The sequence below is a fragment of the Rhinoderma darwinii genome, chromosome 10 (assembly GCF_050947455.1).
Source record: "Rhinoderma darwinii isolate aRhiDar2 chromosome 10, aRhiDar2.hap1, whole genome shotgun sequence".
Taxonomy (NCBI): Eukaryota; Metazoa; Chordata; class Amphibia; order Anura; family Rhinodermatidae; genus Rhinoderma; species Rhinoderma darwinii.
The window spans coordinates 103,986,660-104,001,749 of record NC_134696.1 but is presented as its reverse complement, the minus strand read 5'-3'; the positions used below and the strand labels follow the sequence as shown (position 1 = coordinate 104,001,749).

Sequence of the window (15,090 nt, the reverse complement as noted above, 5' to 3'; positions counted from 1 at the left end):
TATGTCTTTCTCTCTCGCTGTCTCTTCCATTATGTCTCTCTGTCTTTCTCTCTCGCTGTCTCTTCCATTATGTCTCTCTGTCTTTCTCTCTCGCTGTCTCTTCCATTATGTCTCTATGTCTTTCTCTCTCGCTGTGTCTTCCATTATGTCTCTCTGTCTTTCTCTCTCGCTGTCTCTTCCATTATGTCTCTCTGTCTTTCTCTCTCGCTGTCTCTTCCATTATGTCTCTCTGTCTTTCTCTCTCGCTGTCTCTTCCATTATGTCTCTATGTCTTTCTCTCTCGCTGTGTCTTCCATTATGTCTCTCTGTCTTTCTCTCTCGCTGTCTCTTCCATTATGTCTCTCTATGTCTTTCTCTCTTGCTGTCTCTTCCATTATGTCTCTATGTCTTTCTCTCTCGCTGTCTCTTCCATTATGTCTCTCTGTCTTTCTCTCTCGCTGTCTCTTCCATTATGTCTCTATGTCTTTCTCTCTTGCTGTCTCTTCCATTATGTCTCTATGTCTTTCTCTCTCGCTGTCTCTTCCATTATGTCTCTATGTCTTTCTCTCTCGCTGTCTCTTCCATTATGTCTCTCTGTCTTTCTCTCTTGCTGTCTCTTCCATTATGTCTCTCTGTCTTTCTCTCTTGCTGTCTCTTCCATTATGTCTCTATGTCTTTCTCTCTCGCTGTGTCTTCCATTATGTCTCTCTGTCTTTCTCTCTCGCTGTCTCTTCCATTATGTCTCTCTCTGTCTTTCTCTCTCGCTGTCTCTTCCATTATGTCTCTCTCTGTCTTTCTCTCTTGCTGTCTCTTCCATTATGTCTCTGTCTTTTTCTCTTGCTGTCTCTTCCATTATGTCTCTCTATGTCTTTCTCTCTCGCTGTCTCTTCCATTATGTCTCTCTATGTCTTTCTCTCTCGCTGTCTCTTCCATTATGTCTCTCTATGTCTTTCTCTCTCGCTGTCTCTTCCATTATGTCTCTCTATGTCTTTCTCTCTCGCTGTCTCTTCCATTATGTCTCTCTATGTCTTTCTCTCTTGCTGTCTCTTCCATTATGTCTCTCTCTGTCTTTCTCTCTCGCTGTCTCTTCCATTATGTCTCTATGTCTTTCTCTCTCGCTGTCTCTTCCATTATGTCTCTATGTCTTTGTCTCTTGCTGTCTCTTCCTCGTGTCTTGTCTTATAGTCTCCCCCACTCTTGTCTTTCTGTGGGGGGGGGGGGGTCTTGGTCCCCCCAGCCCGCTCACACTGCAGCTCTCTATATGCAGAGACATGTAGGAAGGCTCGATGAATCACTTCATGTATGGGGGGGTCACACACCTGCGGGTGGGGGCCGCTCCTCCGACGTCTTGCACGCGTGTGATTTCATTTCTTGACAGCAATCTCATTATTGACCATATGTCCTCCGAACTGAAAACGGATAATTACAGCGCTGAGTGCGGATTAACCACGGCCACTTCATCACGACTGCCGCCACGGAGCGGCGGCGTGGCACGTCTCTGGTATTCTGTGTGTAGACACTTGGACAGGCTGTGTGGGTGGCAGCGGGCCCCTCGGCTGCTTTGATAGGGCAGTGGAGTTACCTCAGGGGTCTGCAGCGAGGAGGGGGCTCGAGGTCACGTTATTCATTCATCGTGCGTCATGTAAAACTTTGTCCCGCAATGTTTTAATACATTTTATGTTTTAATTCCTCACCATTATAAGACCTCTGCTTGCTTTCCGTTAACCGGAAACTTGCTTGTTTACATCCAGTGGCTGAAAACTCGTCTTGACCGAACACTTCTCACAGCTGAGGGTTTGCTACAGTTGTATCCAGTCTAGACAATCCCCTGTCAGCTAAACAGTCTGGACTTTCAAACTGATACATTGTAACAAACAGGAGAGAGAATTGTGCTGCTGATATATTAACCCCACAGAGGATTCTCTGGACTGGATACAAAATCCAAAGTATCAGGCCTGGACAGGCACTGACAGGAAGCAGAGATCTTGATAACATGAGGACCGGTTTCCGGTATTAGAACCTGTTTTTGAGAATTGCCGCGTTACTTACTGGAAGTCGCCTGAGATCGGCCTGTCATAGGTTTTGTTTTTAGGTGCACATAGATATTAGATGAACGTCAGCAGCACCCGCAGATTTCAGCTGGACCGGCCGACTATCCCATGTGTATGGGGGTGTCCGAGCTCCCCTTCAGGCCTCCCATTTATTCTCCCGTACCCCCTGTCGCCATCAGATCCAGCGCCCCCCGTACATCTACATTAACACGATCGTTCTCTTCATTCAGGGCAAGCGACCGGTCACACTCATCGGCTTCAGCCTCGGGGCCCGAGTCATATACTTCTGTCTCCAGGAGCTGGCACAGGAGGCAGGTAAGGGCCACAGTCGTCCTTGGCATCTATCGAGTCCTGGAGTCGTTTTCTCCTCTCTACTTGTTGTATTCAGCCGTTTCTTGGTTGATCTGTGTCTGGGAAAGTTGGGTGGCTTTCCCAGACACAGATTTCCAATAATTCTGAAAAACAGTATTTTATTTTTTTAACTTGGAGAAATGCTGAGTTCTTGCTCCTTGCACCCCAGTGATGTATCATGTTATACTCCGTGTTGTGTAATGTAAACGTGTCATGGAGATTGCTGCATTGTGTTCGCCCGGCAGGTGCTGAGGGGATCATCGAGGACGTGGTGCTGCTGGGGGCCCCCGTAGAAGGAGACGTGAAGAAATGGAAGCCGCTCACACGTGTTGTGGCCGGCCGGATCATCAATGGTTACTGCAGGTAGACCCTATGACATCACTCCTAACCCTGCAGCCTATAGCTAGACAAAAGTATGTGCTCCGGTCACCTGTGAGTGTTATTATCTACTAAATCTGCCCCGGTCACCTGTGAGTGTTATTATCTACTAGATCTGTTCAGGTCACCTGTAAGTGCTATTATTATCTACTAAATCTGCCCCGGTCACCTGTGAGTGTTATTATCTACTAGATCTGTTCAGGTCACCTGTAAGTGCTATTATTATCTGCTAGATCTGCCCCAGTCACCTGTAAATGTTATTATTATCTGCTAGATCTGCTCTGGTCACCTGTAAGTGCTATTATTATCTGCTAGATCTGCTCCGGTCACCTGTAAGTGTTATCTGCTAGATCTGCCCCAGTCACCTGTAAGTGTTATCTGCTAGATCTGCCCCAGTCTCCTGTAAGTGTTATTATTATCTGCTAGATCTGCTCCGGTCACCTGTAAATTTTATTATCAGCTAGATCTGCTCCGGTCACCTGTAAGTGTTATTATCTGCTAGATCTGCTCTGGTCACCTGTAAGTGTTATTATCTGCTAGATCTGCCCCAGTCTCCTGTAAGTGTTATTATTATCTGCTAGATCTGCCCCAGTCACCTGTGTTATTATTATCTGCTAGATCTGCTCCAGTCACCTGTAAGTGTTATTATCCGCTAGATCTGCTCCGGTCACCTGTAAGTGTTATTATCTGCTAGATCTGCTCTGGTCACCTGTAAGTGCTATTATTATCTGCTAGATCTACCCCATTCACCTGTAAGTGTTATTATTATCTGCTAGATCTGCTCTGTCACCTGTAAGTGTTATTATTATCTACTAGATCTGCCCCGGTCACCTGTAAGTGCTATTATTATCTGTTAGATCTGCCCTGGTCACCTGTAAGTGTTATTATTATCTACTAGATCTGCTCTGGTCACCTGTAAGTGTTATTATTGTGAAGCAGAAGTATGCAGTAGTAACAATGTCTGAGCCAGAAAGTAGTAGGGATTACAAACTGCACAGCGCGGGGCGGCTGAGTGCTGAAGCGCGTGGCATGTAATATCCTCCGTTGTGTCACTCACTACAGAGATCACGCTGCCTCTATAAGTGACATCCGCACCAAAACTGCGCGCCTGCAGCTTCATGAAATGGGTTTCGATGGTGACAGCACACAAGCCTAAGATCATCCTGCACAGTGCCAGGCGGCTGCTGGAGTGGTGTAAAGCACTTGACTCTGGAGCGGCGTGTTCTCTGCAGTGATGAATCATGTCTCACTATCTGGCAGTCTGGTAGAGGAATCTGGTTTGGCGGATGCCAGGAGAACGCTGCCTACCAGGATGCATAGAGGAAGAGTAATGGTCGGGGGGCTGTTTTTCAGGGTTTGGCCCCTTATTTCCAGTGAAGGGTTAATGCTACAACATACAAAGACATTTTACACAATTGTAGTTTGCATCTTTGTGGTAACAGTTTGGGGTTCGGCACTTTCCTGTTGCTCCACGCCTGCGCCCCGGTGCACACAGCGAGCTCCGTAAAGACACGGGGTGAGGAGTTTGATGTGGAGGAACTCGAGTGGCTGCAGAGCCCGGACCTCAACCCCGTACAACACGTTTGGGATGAATTGGAACGTGATTGAAAGCCGAACCCCCTCATACTTTTGGCTATACAATGTGTATATATATCTGTATTATATTTCCCTTCCTCTGAATCATTTCTTGTTTGCAGCAGAATGAATAATGTGATTAGTAATTACCCTGATTAAAGAACCCAAGAATAGATGTGAGAGCAGAGATTGTGGGGGAGGACTGGGGGCGGACGTCATATATTCCTGGGCTGTAGCCGATATTATACCAATAGTGTCTGGGGGTGATAATCTGCCCTGATATAAGTAGTGAAATGTTTTAATCCACTTTCTTTTACAACTCCTCATTATTTTCAAGATTTCTGCTTGTTGTCAGTGAATAGAAATATTCTTATTTATATCTAAAATTCCATCATGATCTAATACTTCTCACAACTGAGGGTTTGCTGCAGTTGTATCCAGTCAAGATAATCCTCTGCTCCTTACATACAGAGGTATACAGCTAGTAGGAAGCTCAGTGGGAGCTGTACATATCTGTATGTAGTGAGCTCCCTCTAGTGGTGGCTGCAGGCAGCAGAATGTTATCCTGTAACTCTATGGGAGCTGTATACATCTGTATGTAGTGAGCTCCCCCTAGTGGTGGCTGCAGGTAGCAGAATGTTATCATGTAACTCTATGGGAGCTGTGTATATCTGTATGTAGTGAGCTCCCCCTAGTGGTGGCTGCGGGCAGCAGAATGTTATCCTGTAACTCTATGGGAGCTGTATACATCTGTATGTAGTGAGCTCCCCCTAGTGGTGGCTGCAGGTAGCAGAATCTTATCATTTAATTCTATGGGAGCTGTGTATATCTGTATGTAATGAGCTCCTCCTAGTGCTGGCTGCAGGTAGCAGAATCTTATGGTTTAATTCTATGGGAGCTGTATATATCTGTATGTAGTGAGCTCCCCCTAGTGGTGGCTGCAGGCAGCAGAATGTTATCCTGTAATTCTATGGGTGCTGTATACATCTGTATGTAGTGAGCTCCCTCTAGTGGTGGCTGCTGGTATGGAGAATGTGATCATTTAACTATATTGGAACTGTATATATATCTGTATGTAGTGAGCTCCTCCTAGTGGTGGCTGCTGGTATGGAGAATGTTATCATTTAACTCTATGGGAGCTGTATATATATCTGTATGTAGTGAGCTCCCCCTAGTGGTGGCCGCTGGTATGGAGAATATTATCCTGTAACTCTATGGGAGCTGTATATATCTGTATGTAGTGAGCTCCCCCTAGTGGTGGCAGCAGGGAGGATTAATTGCATCATGTATGAAATGCTGTTAGGAGTTGGAGTTAGACTTTACGTGTTTCCTGACATGTGACCTGTTCTCGTGGCAGAGGCGACTGGCTGCTCAGCTTCGTGTACCGCAGCTCTTCCGTGAAGCTCAGTGTGGCCGGACTGCAGCCTGTGAACCTGGACGACCGCAGAATGATTAACGTGGACCTGTCTTCCGTGGTAAGTGCCGTCGACGCCGTAGTCACAGATATGGAAGAGACGCAATGTCTCTGACCGGGGGAATCTTTACTGTCGTTTGTTATCATTACTTTATACAGTTTAAAGTGGAAATAAACTTTTAAAAAACTTTTGACTTGTTATATTGACAGGTCAGAAGTTTTGGTGGGTGGGGTCTGAGTACTGAGACCCCCACCAATCGCTAAAACGAAGCGGCAGAAGCGCCCGGGCGAGCCTTCCAAGGAAAGCAGATCTAAAACGAATCGTCACAGCGCTTACCTGAACGCTTCAGCCGCTTTGATTTAGTGATCGATGGGGGTCTCAGTGCTCGGACCCCACCCATCAAAAAGTTTAGTTACCCTTTAAATCAGTTGTTCGTTAGTTCTGCTTTATTAGGACACCGCTATGTTCAGTGGCTCTAGCCCAGCTGCATTGTTTATTGTAGTCTGAAATTCACCTCCTGTCCTCTGTGCTTTACACTGCAGCTCTGCTTGTTCTGATGTTTTCTACCGATATCTGTATCTAAAGGCCCTTTTACACGGGCCAATTATCGGGCAAACACTCGTTCATCAGCTGATCAAGTCGCTTATGCAGCAGAATATATGATCGATGTCGGCAGGACATCCGTGTAAACAGGAAGACGCGCTGCCGACGTGATCGTGGGAATGATCGCTCGTCCCCAAACATAGCTTCTTGTGAAAGGAGCAGATGAGCGACCGTCAACCAGCTATCTCGTTGATCGGCGCTCGTTTACATGGCCTACGTCGGGCCGTGTATGAGGACCCGAAGATAAAGTGGGGAATATCCCTTTAAATAAAGCGTTATTGTCCCATTATGTGGTGTTTGCGCCTTCGCTTTTCTATAATCCGCCCAGTTTGTCCGGGGATCGGCCATCAGAACAGGCCGCCATGTTTCTCCGTAGATCAGGGGGTTACTCTTCTTGGAAATGAATACTTTGTTTTGAGTCTCAGGCAAATGTAATTATTTCTAAATCCACTTTTGTTTCGCTCTCGTACGTGAAGATGTAAATGAGGTTCAGGATTAATCCGCACGAGAGAGAGAGCGCCGTCTCAGCACGAGAGAGAGCGCCGTCTCAGCACGAGAGAGAGAGCGCCGTCTCAGCACGAGAGAGAGAGCGCCGTCTCAGCACGAGAGAGAGAGCGCCGTCTCAGCACGAGAGAGAGAGCGCCGTCTCAGCACGAGAGAGAGCGCCGTCTCAGCACGAGAGAGAGCGGCGTCTCAGCACGAGAGAGAGAGCGGCGTCTCAGCACGAGAGAGAGAGCGCCGTCTCAGCACGAGAGAGAGCGCCGTCTCAGCACGAGAGAGAGCGCCGTCTCAGCACGAGAGAGAGAGCGCCGTCTCAGCACGAGAGAGAGAGCGCCGTCTCAGCACGAGAGAGAGCGCCGTCTCAGCACGAGAGAGAGCTCCGTCTCAGCACGAGAGAGAGAGCGCCGTCTCAGCACGAGAGAGAGAGCGCCGTCTCAGCACGAGAGAGAGAGCGCCGTCTCAGCACGAGAGAGAGCGGCGTCTCAGCACGAGAGAGAGAGCGGCGTCTCAGCACGAGAGAGAGAGCGCCGTCTCAGCACGAGAGAGAGCGCCGTCTCAGCACGAGAGAGAGCGCCGTCTCAGCACGAGAGAGAGAGCGCCGTCTCAGCACGAGAGAGAGAGCGCCGTCTCAGCACGAGAGAGAGCGCCGTCTCAGCACGAGAGAGAGCTCCGTCTCAGCACGAGAGAGAGCGCCGTCTCAGCACGAGAGAGAGCTCCGTCTCAGCACGAGAGAGAGCGCCGTCTCAGCACGAGAGAGAGCGCCGTCTCAGCACGAGAGAGAGCTCCGTCTCAGCACGAGAGAGAGCGCCGTCTCAGCACGAGAGAGAGCGCCGTCTCAGCACGAGAGAGAGCGCCGTCTCAGCACGAGAGAGAGAGCGCCGTCTCAGCACGAGAGAGAGAGCGCCGTCTCAGCACGAGAGAGAGAGCGCCGTCTCAGCATTTTTGCGGCGGAACCGCTGCGATTCTGCCGCAAAAGTCGCAACACTTGGCTTTATGTAGCGGGTTTTTGCATCCCCATCGAATTCAATGGGAAAAAACACGCAACAGAAAAGCAATGAAAACGCAGCGTAAACGGACATTCTACGGGTTTAAATTCCGCAGCGCAGGTCGATTTATTAACGTTTACGCTGCGTTTTTTTCTGCAGCGCGGACACGAGATTTACTTCATCTCATCCATTTTGCTTCTACTGTAAATGTTGCGGAATTTCCGTATTGTTTCCGCTATTACTAGATGCAGCAGCACATCCTCCGCTCCCAATGGCGATTTGCCGTTTAGGAGTCTGGGAAAGCTGAGTGATCGGCCATATTGGTTGTCACCCAGCTTTCCCTAGAACAGATCTAAGAAGTGCTGGCTGGATAGAATTGTTGTAGATTTTTTTTTTATTACCTTATTGGCTGCAATGAGAAATTTTTACTAAAATGAGTTTGCATTATGGAACCTCAATGTTTTTGTGTCGCTGTCCCCGTACCGGCAGCAGACTGATGCACAGATGTAGCAGAGCTGAGATTGATATTTATCTCTTTAGAGGTAAAACCACCTGTAATAATATCAGCATGGCACACTCAGCTCTGCTACATCTGGATGCATTCCCTTCCCCAAGCCATTACCTCTTCCGGATATATTTTTGGCGATAGTCTCTCTGCTGCTCGAGACATCATTTCGGTAACGAGCGGCCAGACATTGCTGAGCGTGAGACATAACCGCCGGGCGAGGGACAGAACTCGACAGCAGCCGCCATCTTCTGTATATCGGGAGATATCGGCGGCGATCTGGGATTTGATGCCTGAACGAGCCCAGGGAAGGTTATAAGACGGACGACAGCGATCACGGGAAAATAGAGGGGCACCAGGATATAACATTGATGGCCTATCCCTTTAAATTTTACCTGCAAAAAACGCATCGGAAGCCATGGCAGGCGCAATTTTTTTATGCGTTTTTTACCGGTCAGCCAAAAACGTATTTTCTTAATGCCTGTCAGGTCCTTCGTGTGACAGGGGAGCGCGACCCCCGGCGCTAGGAATAAGTCACGTGCCCCCGTCAGTCTCTCTTCCATTTCTTGGTACTAAAATCCTACGAGGCGCTTCACCCGGGAGTGCGCCAGAAGACGGGTGAACTACAAGTCTCAGCAATCCATGGACTCCCCACAAGCTCTTGTATCATTAATGGCTGCTTTTCCTTACAAACATTTACTTCGCAGTCGTGGAACTACAACTCTCATCATTTGAACCTAGATTGTCTATGGGTGTAGTACTAGCAGCCCTGGTACTTATCGTTTGCTGTAGAACCACAAGTCACAGCCATCGCTAGAAGCGCTATAGGTGCATTACCAGTAACCCCTTAGCCACCAGCTGCTGCAGAACTACAAATCCCAGCCAGCTAATAATTCATATGCTAGATCCCCTTCTTTACTGCGTCCGGTTACTTGCCAGTCGGAGTGAAACTACAAGTTCCAGCCATCCCATAGACTCCACAACTTCTTCCACCCGTGAGAACTTCACAGCCCGTTACTTGCCGGACTACAAATCCCAAGACGGATCCCTTGTACACTACAAGCTTTATGTATATGACAACTCGTTACTTACCGGCTCCTGTGGAACTACAAGTCCCAGCAACCCCAAGGTTACTCCATAAACCCCTTCCTGTGGCTGTCCAGCTGTGCAGGCATGCTGGGAGTTGTAGTTTCGCCACAGTTTTGAAGGCTATTGCTTTAGATCCTCACGTCCCATTTGACTAGTGGCCTGTTCGGTACCATCCACTGTGGAACTACAAGTCCCAGCCACCCCTACATTATTCCTGATACTCCCCATCGGGGGCCCGCAACCTGTGCCGTTTTGCAAAACTACCACTCTCAGTGGTCAGGGCATGCTGGGGGTTGTAGTTTTGCAACATTTGGAGAAGCACGGGCTGGAGACCCCTGATCTAGATCCTCCGGAGAGTTTACTAGCGACCTGATACTTCCCAGCTCCTGAGGAACTACAAGTCCCAGCAATACCTCTCAGGACTGCCCTTACATATAATTGGTGAGATTCCTTTAATATCATTATTTCCCATTTCTCCACCGTGTTTTGTCATTGAGTTGATGATTTGCGCGGACGATCGCAGCAGGTAATTAGCGCGGCGCCCCCACCTGGCAGAGACTAATTACACCTTCAGATTAAGCGCTGACCTGCTGTCCTTTTCATGGGAGGGGGAGGTGATCCCAGCAGGTTTCTGGGTGTTTGGGGGAGACAGGCAGAGAACAGCCGCTCCGTACTTTACCGCGCCGCCGCTCTCCGTAATTACCCGCAGCGCAGAGTTCACTCCCCTTTGTTTTCTACTGTAAGCGCCTGATTTTCTTTCTTTGGTTTTGTCCTTATCGCTGCTTTGTATTCCTGAGCCCTCGGCGTCCTCTGTCACCGACTTCCAGCTGCGCCAGTGGGATCACGTACCGCACAGCGCCAGAAATAAAATGAGGGATAAGGGTATGTTCACACACACTAATTCCGTCCGAAAATGCGGCTCAATAGCGTCGGCAAACATCTGCCCATTCATTTGAATGGGTGTTACGATGTTCTGTGCCGACGGTAATTTTTTTTACGCGCCGCTGTCAAAAGGCGGGGCGTAAAAAAGACGCCCGCGTCAAAGAAGTGCCTGTCACTTCTTCAGACGTAAATGGAGCCGTTTTCCATGGACTCCATAGAAAACCAGCTCCAATTACGTCTGTAAATCGACGCAGCAAAAAGCGCCTGAAAATTTTCTCCTGAAAACAGCCCCGTAATTTCAGCCGTTACGGACGCTGCCGTGTGAACATACCCTTACAACGGGAGCAGCAACTCATAAGGGGGAATCGCACCACTAGTGCAATCTGCAATGATGATATAAATGGCGCCAGAATCGCGGAGTAATCCCAGATAAATATTACAGAATTCCTAATAATGCGACTCTCGGTCAGACCTGATTCCAGGACGGCAGAGTGACGCCAACATGGCCACCATTTTAGTTCCAAGACGGCCCAGAGCCACCGTGTGCCGTCCGGCCAAGAACCAAATTGCCACGGTTTTGCGATGCGGTTTTTGGTCACGCGGCTTGTAAAACGATGTTCTTCACCTGTACAAGCCGCGCGGCCAAAAACCGCATCGCAAAACAGCGGCAATTTGGTTCTTGGCCGGACGGCACACGGTGGCTACATGTCACCCAGCTTTCTAATCTGCTGATTAAGGGGGCGGAGGGTGTGTGATTAAGGGGGCGGAGGGGTGTGCGATTAAGGGGGCGGAGGGTGTGCGATTAAGGGGGCGGAGGGTGTGCGATTAAGGGGGCGGAGGGTGTGCGATTAAGGGGGCGGAGGGTGTGCGATTAAGGGGGCGGAGGGTGTGCGATTAAGGGGGCGGAGGGTGTGCGATTAAGGGGGCGGAGGGTGTGCGATTAAGGGGGCGGAGGGTGTGCGATTAAGGGGGCGGAGGGTGTGCGATTAAGGGGACGGAGGGGTGTGTGATTAAGGGGGCGGAGGGTGTGTGATTAAGGGGGCGGAGGGTGTGCGATTAAGGGGGCGGAGGGGTGTGCGATTAAGGGGGCGGAGGGGTGTGCGATTAAGGGGGCGGAGGGTGTGTGATTAAGGGGGCGGAGGAGTGTGTGATTAAGGGGGCGGAGGGGTGTGCGATTAAGGGGGCGGAGGGTGTGCGATTAAGGGGGCGGAGGGTGTGCGATTAAGGGGGCGGAGGGTGTGCGATTAAGGGGGCGGAGGGTGTGCGATTAAGGGGGCGGAGGGTGTGCGATTAAGGGGGTGGAGGGTGTGCGATTAAGGGGGCGGAGGGGTGTGCGATTAAGGAGGCGGAGGTTGTGTGATTAAGGGGGCGGAGGGTGTGTGATTAAGGGGGTGGAGGGTGTGCGATTAAGGGGGCGGAGGGGTGTGCGATTAAGGGGGCGGAGGGGTGTGTGATTAAGGGGGCGGAGGAGTGTGTGATTAAGGGGGCGGAGGGGTGTGTGATTAAGGGGGCGGAGGGTGTGTGATTAAGGGGGCGGAGGAGTGTGTGATTAAGGGGGCGGAGGGGTGTGTGATTAAGGGGGCGGAGGGTGTGCGATTAAGGGGGCGGAGGGTGTGCGATTAAGGGGGCGGAGGGTGTGCGATTAAGGGGGCGGAGGGGTGTGCGATTAAGGGGGCGGAGGGGTGTGCGATTGAGGGGGCGGAGGGGTGTGCGATTAAGGGGGCGGAGGGGTGTGCGATTAAGGGGGCGGAGGGGTGTGCGATTAAGGGGGCGGAGGAGTGTGCGATTAAGGGGGCGGAGGGGTGTGTGATTAAGGAGGCGGAGGTTGTGTGATTAAGGGGGCGGAGGGTGTGTGATTAAGGGGGCGGAGGGTGTGTGATTAAGGGGGCGGAGGGGTGTGTGATTAAGGGGGCGGAGGGTGTGTGATTAAGGGGGCGGAGGGGTGTGTGATTAAGGGGGCGGAGGGGTGTGTGATTAAGGGGGCGGAGGGGTGTGTGATTAAGGGGGCGGAGGGTGTGTGATTAAGGGGGCGGAGGGTGTGTGATTAAGGGGGCGGAGGGGTGTGCGATTAAGGGGGCGGAGGGGTGTGCGATTAAGGGGGCGGAGGGGTGTGCGATTAAGGGGGCGGAGGGGTGTGCGATTAAGGGGGCGGAGGGGTGTGCGATTAAGGGGGCGGAGGGGTGTGCGATTAAGGGGGCGGAGGGGTGTGCGATTAAGGGGGCGGAGGGGTGTGCGATTAAGGGGGCGGAGGGGTGTGCGATTAAGGGGGCGGAGGAGTGTGCGATTATGGGGGCGGAGGGTGTGTGATTAAGGGGGCGGAGGGTGTGTGATTAAGGGGGCGGAGGGGTGTGTGATTAAGGGGGCGGAGGGGTGTGTGATTAAGGGGGCGGAGGGGTGTGTGATTAAGGGGGCGGAGGGTTGTGTGATTAAGGGGGCGGAGGGTTGTGTGATTAAGGGGGCGGAGGGGTGTGTGATTAAGGGGGCGGAGGGTGTGTGATTAAGGGGGCGGAGGGGTGTGTGATTAAGGGGGCAGAGGGTGTGTGATTAAGGGGGCGGAGGGGTGTGTGATTAAGGGGGCGGAGGGGTGTGTGATTAAGGGGGCGGAGGGGTGTGTGATTAAGGGGTCGGAGGGGTGTGTGATTAAGGGGGCGGAGGGTGTGTGATTAAGGGGGCAGAGGGTGTGTGATTAAGGGGGCGGAGGGGTGTGTGATTAAGGGGACGGAGGGTGTGTGATTAAGGGGACGGAGGGTGTGTGATTAAGGGGGCGGAGGGTGTGTGATTAAGGGGGCGGAGGGTGTGTGATTAAGGGGGCGGAGGGTGTGTGATTAAGGGGGCGGAGGGTGTATCACTGCATAATTAGGGGGGATATTGGTTGCCTGACTATAGAAGCGGTAACGGCGGCCATATTGGCGGTCATCACCAGGAACAGATATAACTCAGAAACGGGTGATAGTTTTGATAACGTGACTTATGTGGGCGACTCAGGACGTAGATTTACTGGGATGTTCAATGTTACGGGGAAACGCTCATTAATCAGCGTGTATATAACGGCTTGACGTCTCCACCCCTCCCCCATAGGTGAACGGACACCTGGACTACATAAAGCAGATGGACACGATACTGAAGGCCGTGGGCATTAAGACTAAGGAGTGTCGGCTGGAAGAGCAGAATGGACTTCTCCACCCACAGCTGGGATTCGTCACTTCGTCTCAGAGCAGTGAGGCGGCAGAAGAGCCGCGCAGTGAGGAGGACGTTTCGCCCTGGGACTGGGAGCCGATCACCACTGCATCTGCCGCCCCCCCAAACCTGTGCCAGTCTCCCTGCGCCCGCTGCGGTACCACGCAGGTGGAGGAAACGTACAGTAAGGACTGCGCCAATAACAACAACAACACAGCGACAGAAGATCAGGAGCAGAGCGACACGGAAACCGAGAGCGACGCTCCTCACCCTCTTAAAGAGACAGAACACGAGCCAGAAATCCGCTGCAGTTCTGTAGGGTGATCCAGACTCAATGTCCTAGATACTGTGATACACGGTGATACACGTTACCGCAGCGGGCAGGTCAGCTGACATCAGGCGGCATCCGGTGAGTGTATCCGTGACGCCCAGATACATTGTGTCCTCCTGGTGACAAGTCGCTGCCCCTTAACAGATGCCACACAGCTTTCTAGGGACCCTGAATGGCATAGATATATACGCTTAGTTATGCAGAAACATCTCTTAAAGGGGTATTCCCATCTTATAAATTGATGGCAAATCACTAGGATAGGCCACCACTTGACGATCTGGAGTGGTCCCAGAGGTCGGATCCCCACCAATCATAAAGTGTTGTCATATCGCATTGATCTGCCGTCACGTTATAAGATGGGTATACCCCTTTAAGAGCCCTGCACAGCGGCGCCAGCCACATGCTGTGCAGAGATCTGCAGCCCGCTCCATTTAAATGGGGCCGGCTATAGCTCCCTGCATGGCCGGGTGGCCCGGATCACCGCTGTGCTGGGAACACTTAGAAAGGGGCTCAGGGTTATATCAGCGCTGCGGCCCCTTCATTCTTTGGATCGGTGGGGGTCCCAGAGATCGCGCCCCCTCTGATCATAAAGTGATGCCATATTCCATCACTTTACAAGACGGGAATACCCGTTGCTTGTCGGGGAAGGGGCATATGTGGCTAAATATGGTCCCCTGGCAGTGCCCACGTGGACTTTTGTAGGACCGGAGTGAACGTTCCGATCCGACCATTTACCACTAATGTCCGAGAAACCTTTTAAGGCGAACACGTTACCCGTTCCAACAATGGCGCTGATTTGAATAGTTTTTAGTACCGTAGACATAATGATTGTTAATGATCATAAAACTTCTTGGGTCGTTAACGCTGATCCTTCCATCTATGACCGGCTTTACAGCGCTGCGTGTCTGTGTGTCAGTCTTTACTGCCGTTCTGGGATTCTGTTCATGAAACAAGTAGCTCAGGATGAACGGAGATATTATTTGATGTAAAAAGAGAACATTGGTTCATCCGCTAATAGCAGCTCCTGCCCTCACGGGGGCTCGGCCCGGCAGGAGCCACACATTTGGGGAAGCTCTGCCCCTTTAAATATATATATTGGAATTCATCAGCGCCGAACGTCGGACCTACAAATGTGATCGTGTTCAGAATTCACTCTCAGCATAGTTGACATTTCACAGTGCAGGGTTTGTGACAATGTATCAGTGTAGGCAGTACTAACAAACGATCAGGACAGGAGAGAGATTTGCGCTGCTGCTGTCAATACCTC

The 15,090-nt window shown here is 51.0% G+C and overlaps 1 protein-coding gene across 2 annotated transcripts in view; it reads left to right on the top strand.

Moving 5' to 3' along the window:
• TMCO4 (transmembrane and coiled-coil domains 4) overlaps positions 1–14,685 on the top strand; it is a 92,907-nt gene extending 78,222 nt beyond the window's left edge. For both annotated transcript variants that reach the window (XM_075840473.1, XM_075840470.1), the window contains exons 11-14: positions 2,261–2,345; positions 2,627–2,744; positions 5,692–5,809; positions 13,394–14,685. In XM_075840473.1, the coding sequence (XP_075696588.1) occupies positions 2,261–2,345; positions 2,627–2,744; positions 5,692–5,809; positions 13,394–13,816 (744 nt within the window). In that variant the 3' untranslated portion in view covers positions 13,817–14,685. The remainder of the gene's footprint in view (positions 1–2,260; positions 2,346–2,626; positions 2,745–5,691; positions 5,810–13,393) is intronic.
• The last annotated feature ends 405 nt before the right edge of the window (positions 14,686–15,090 follow it).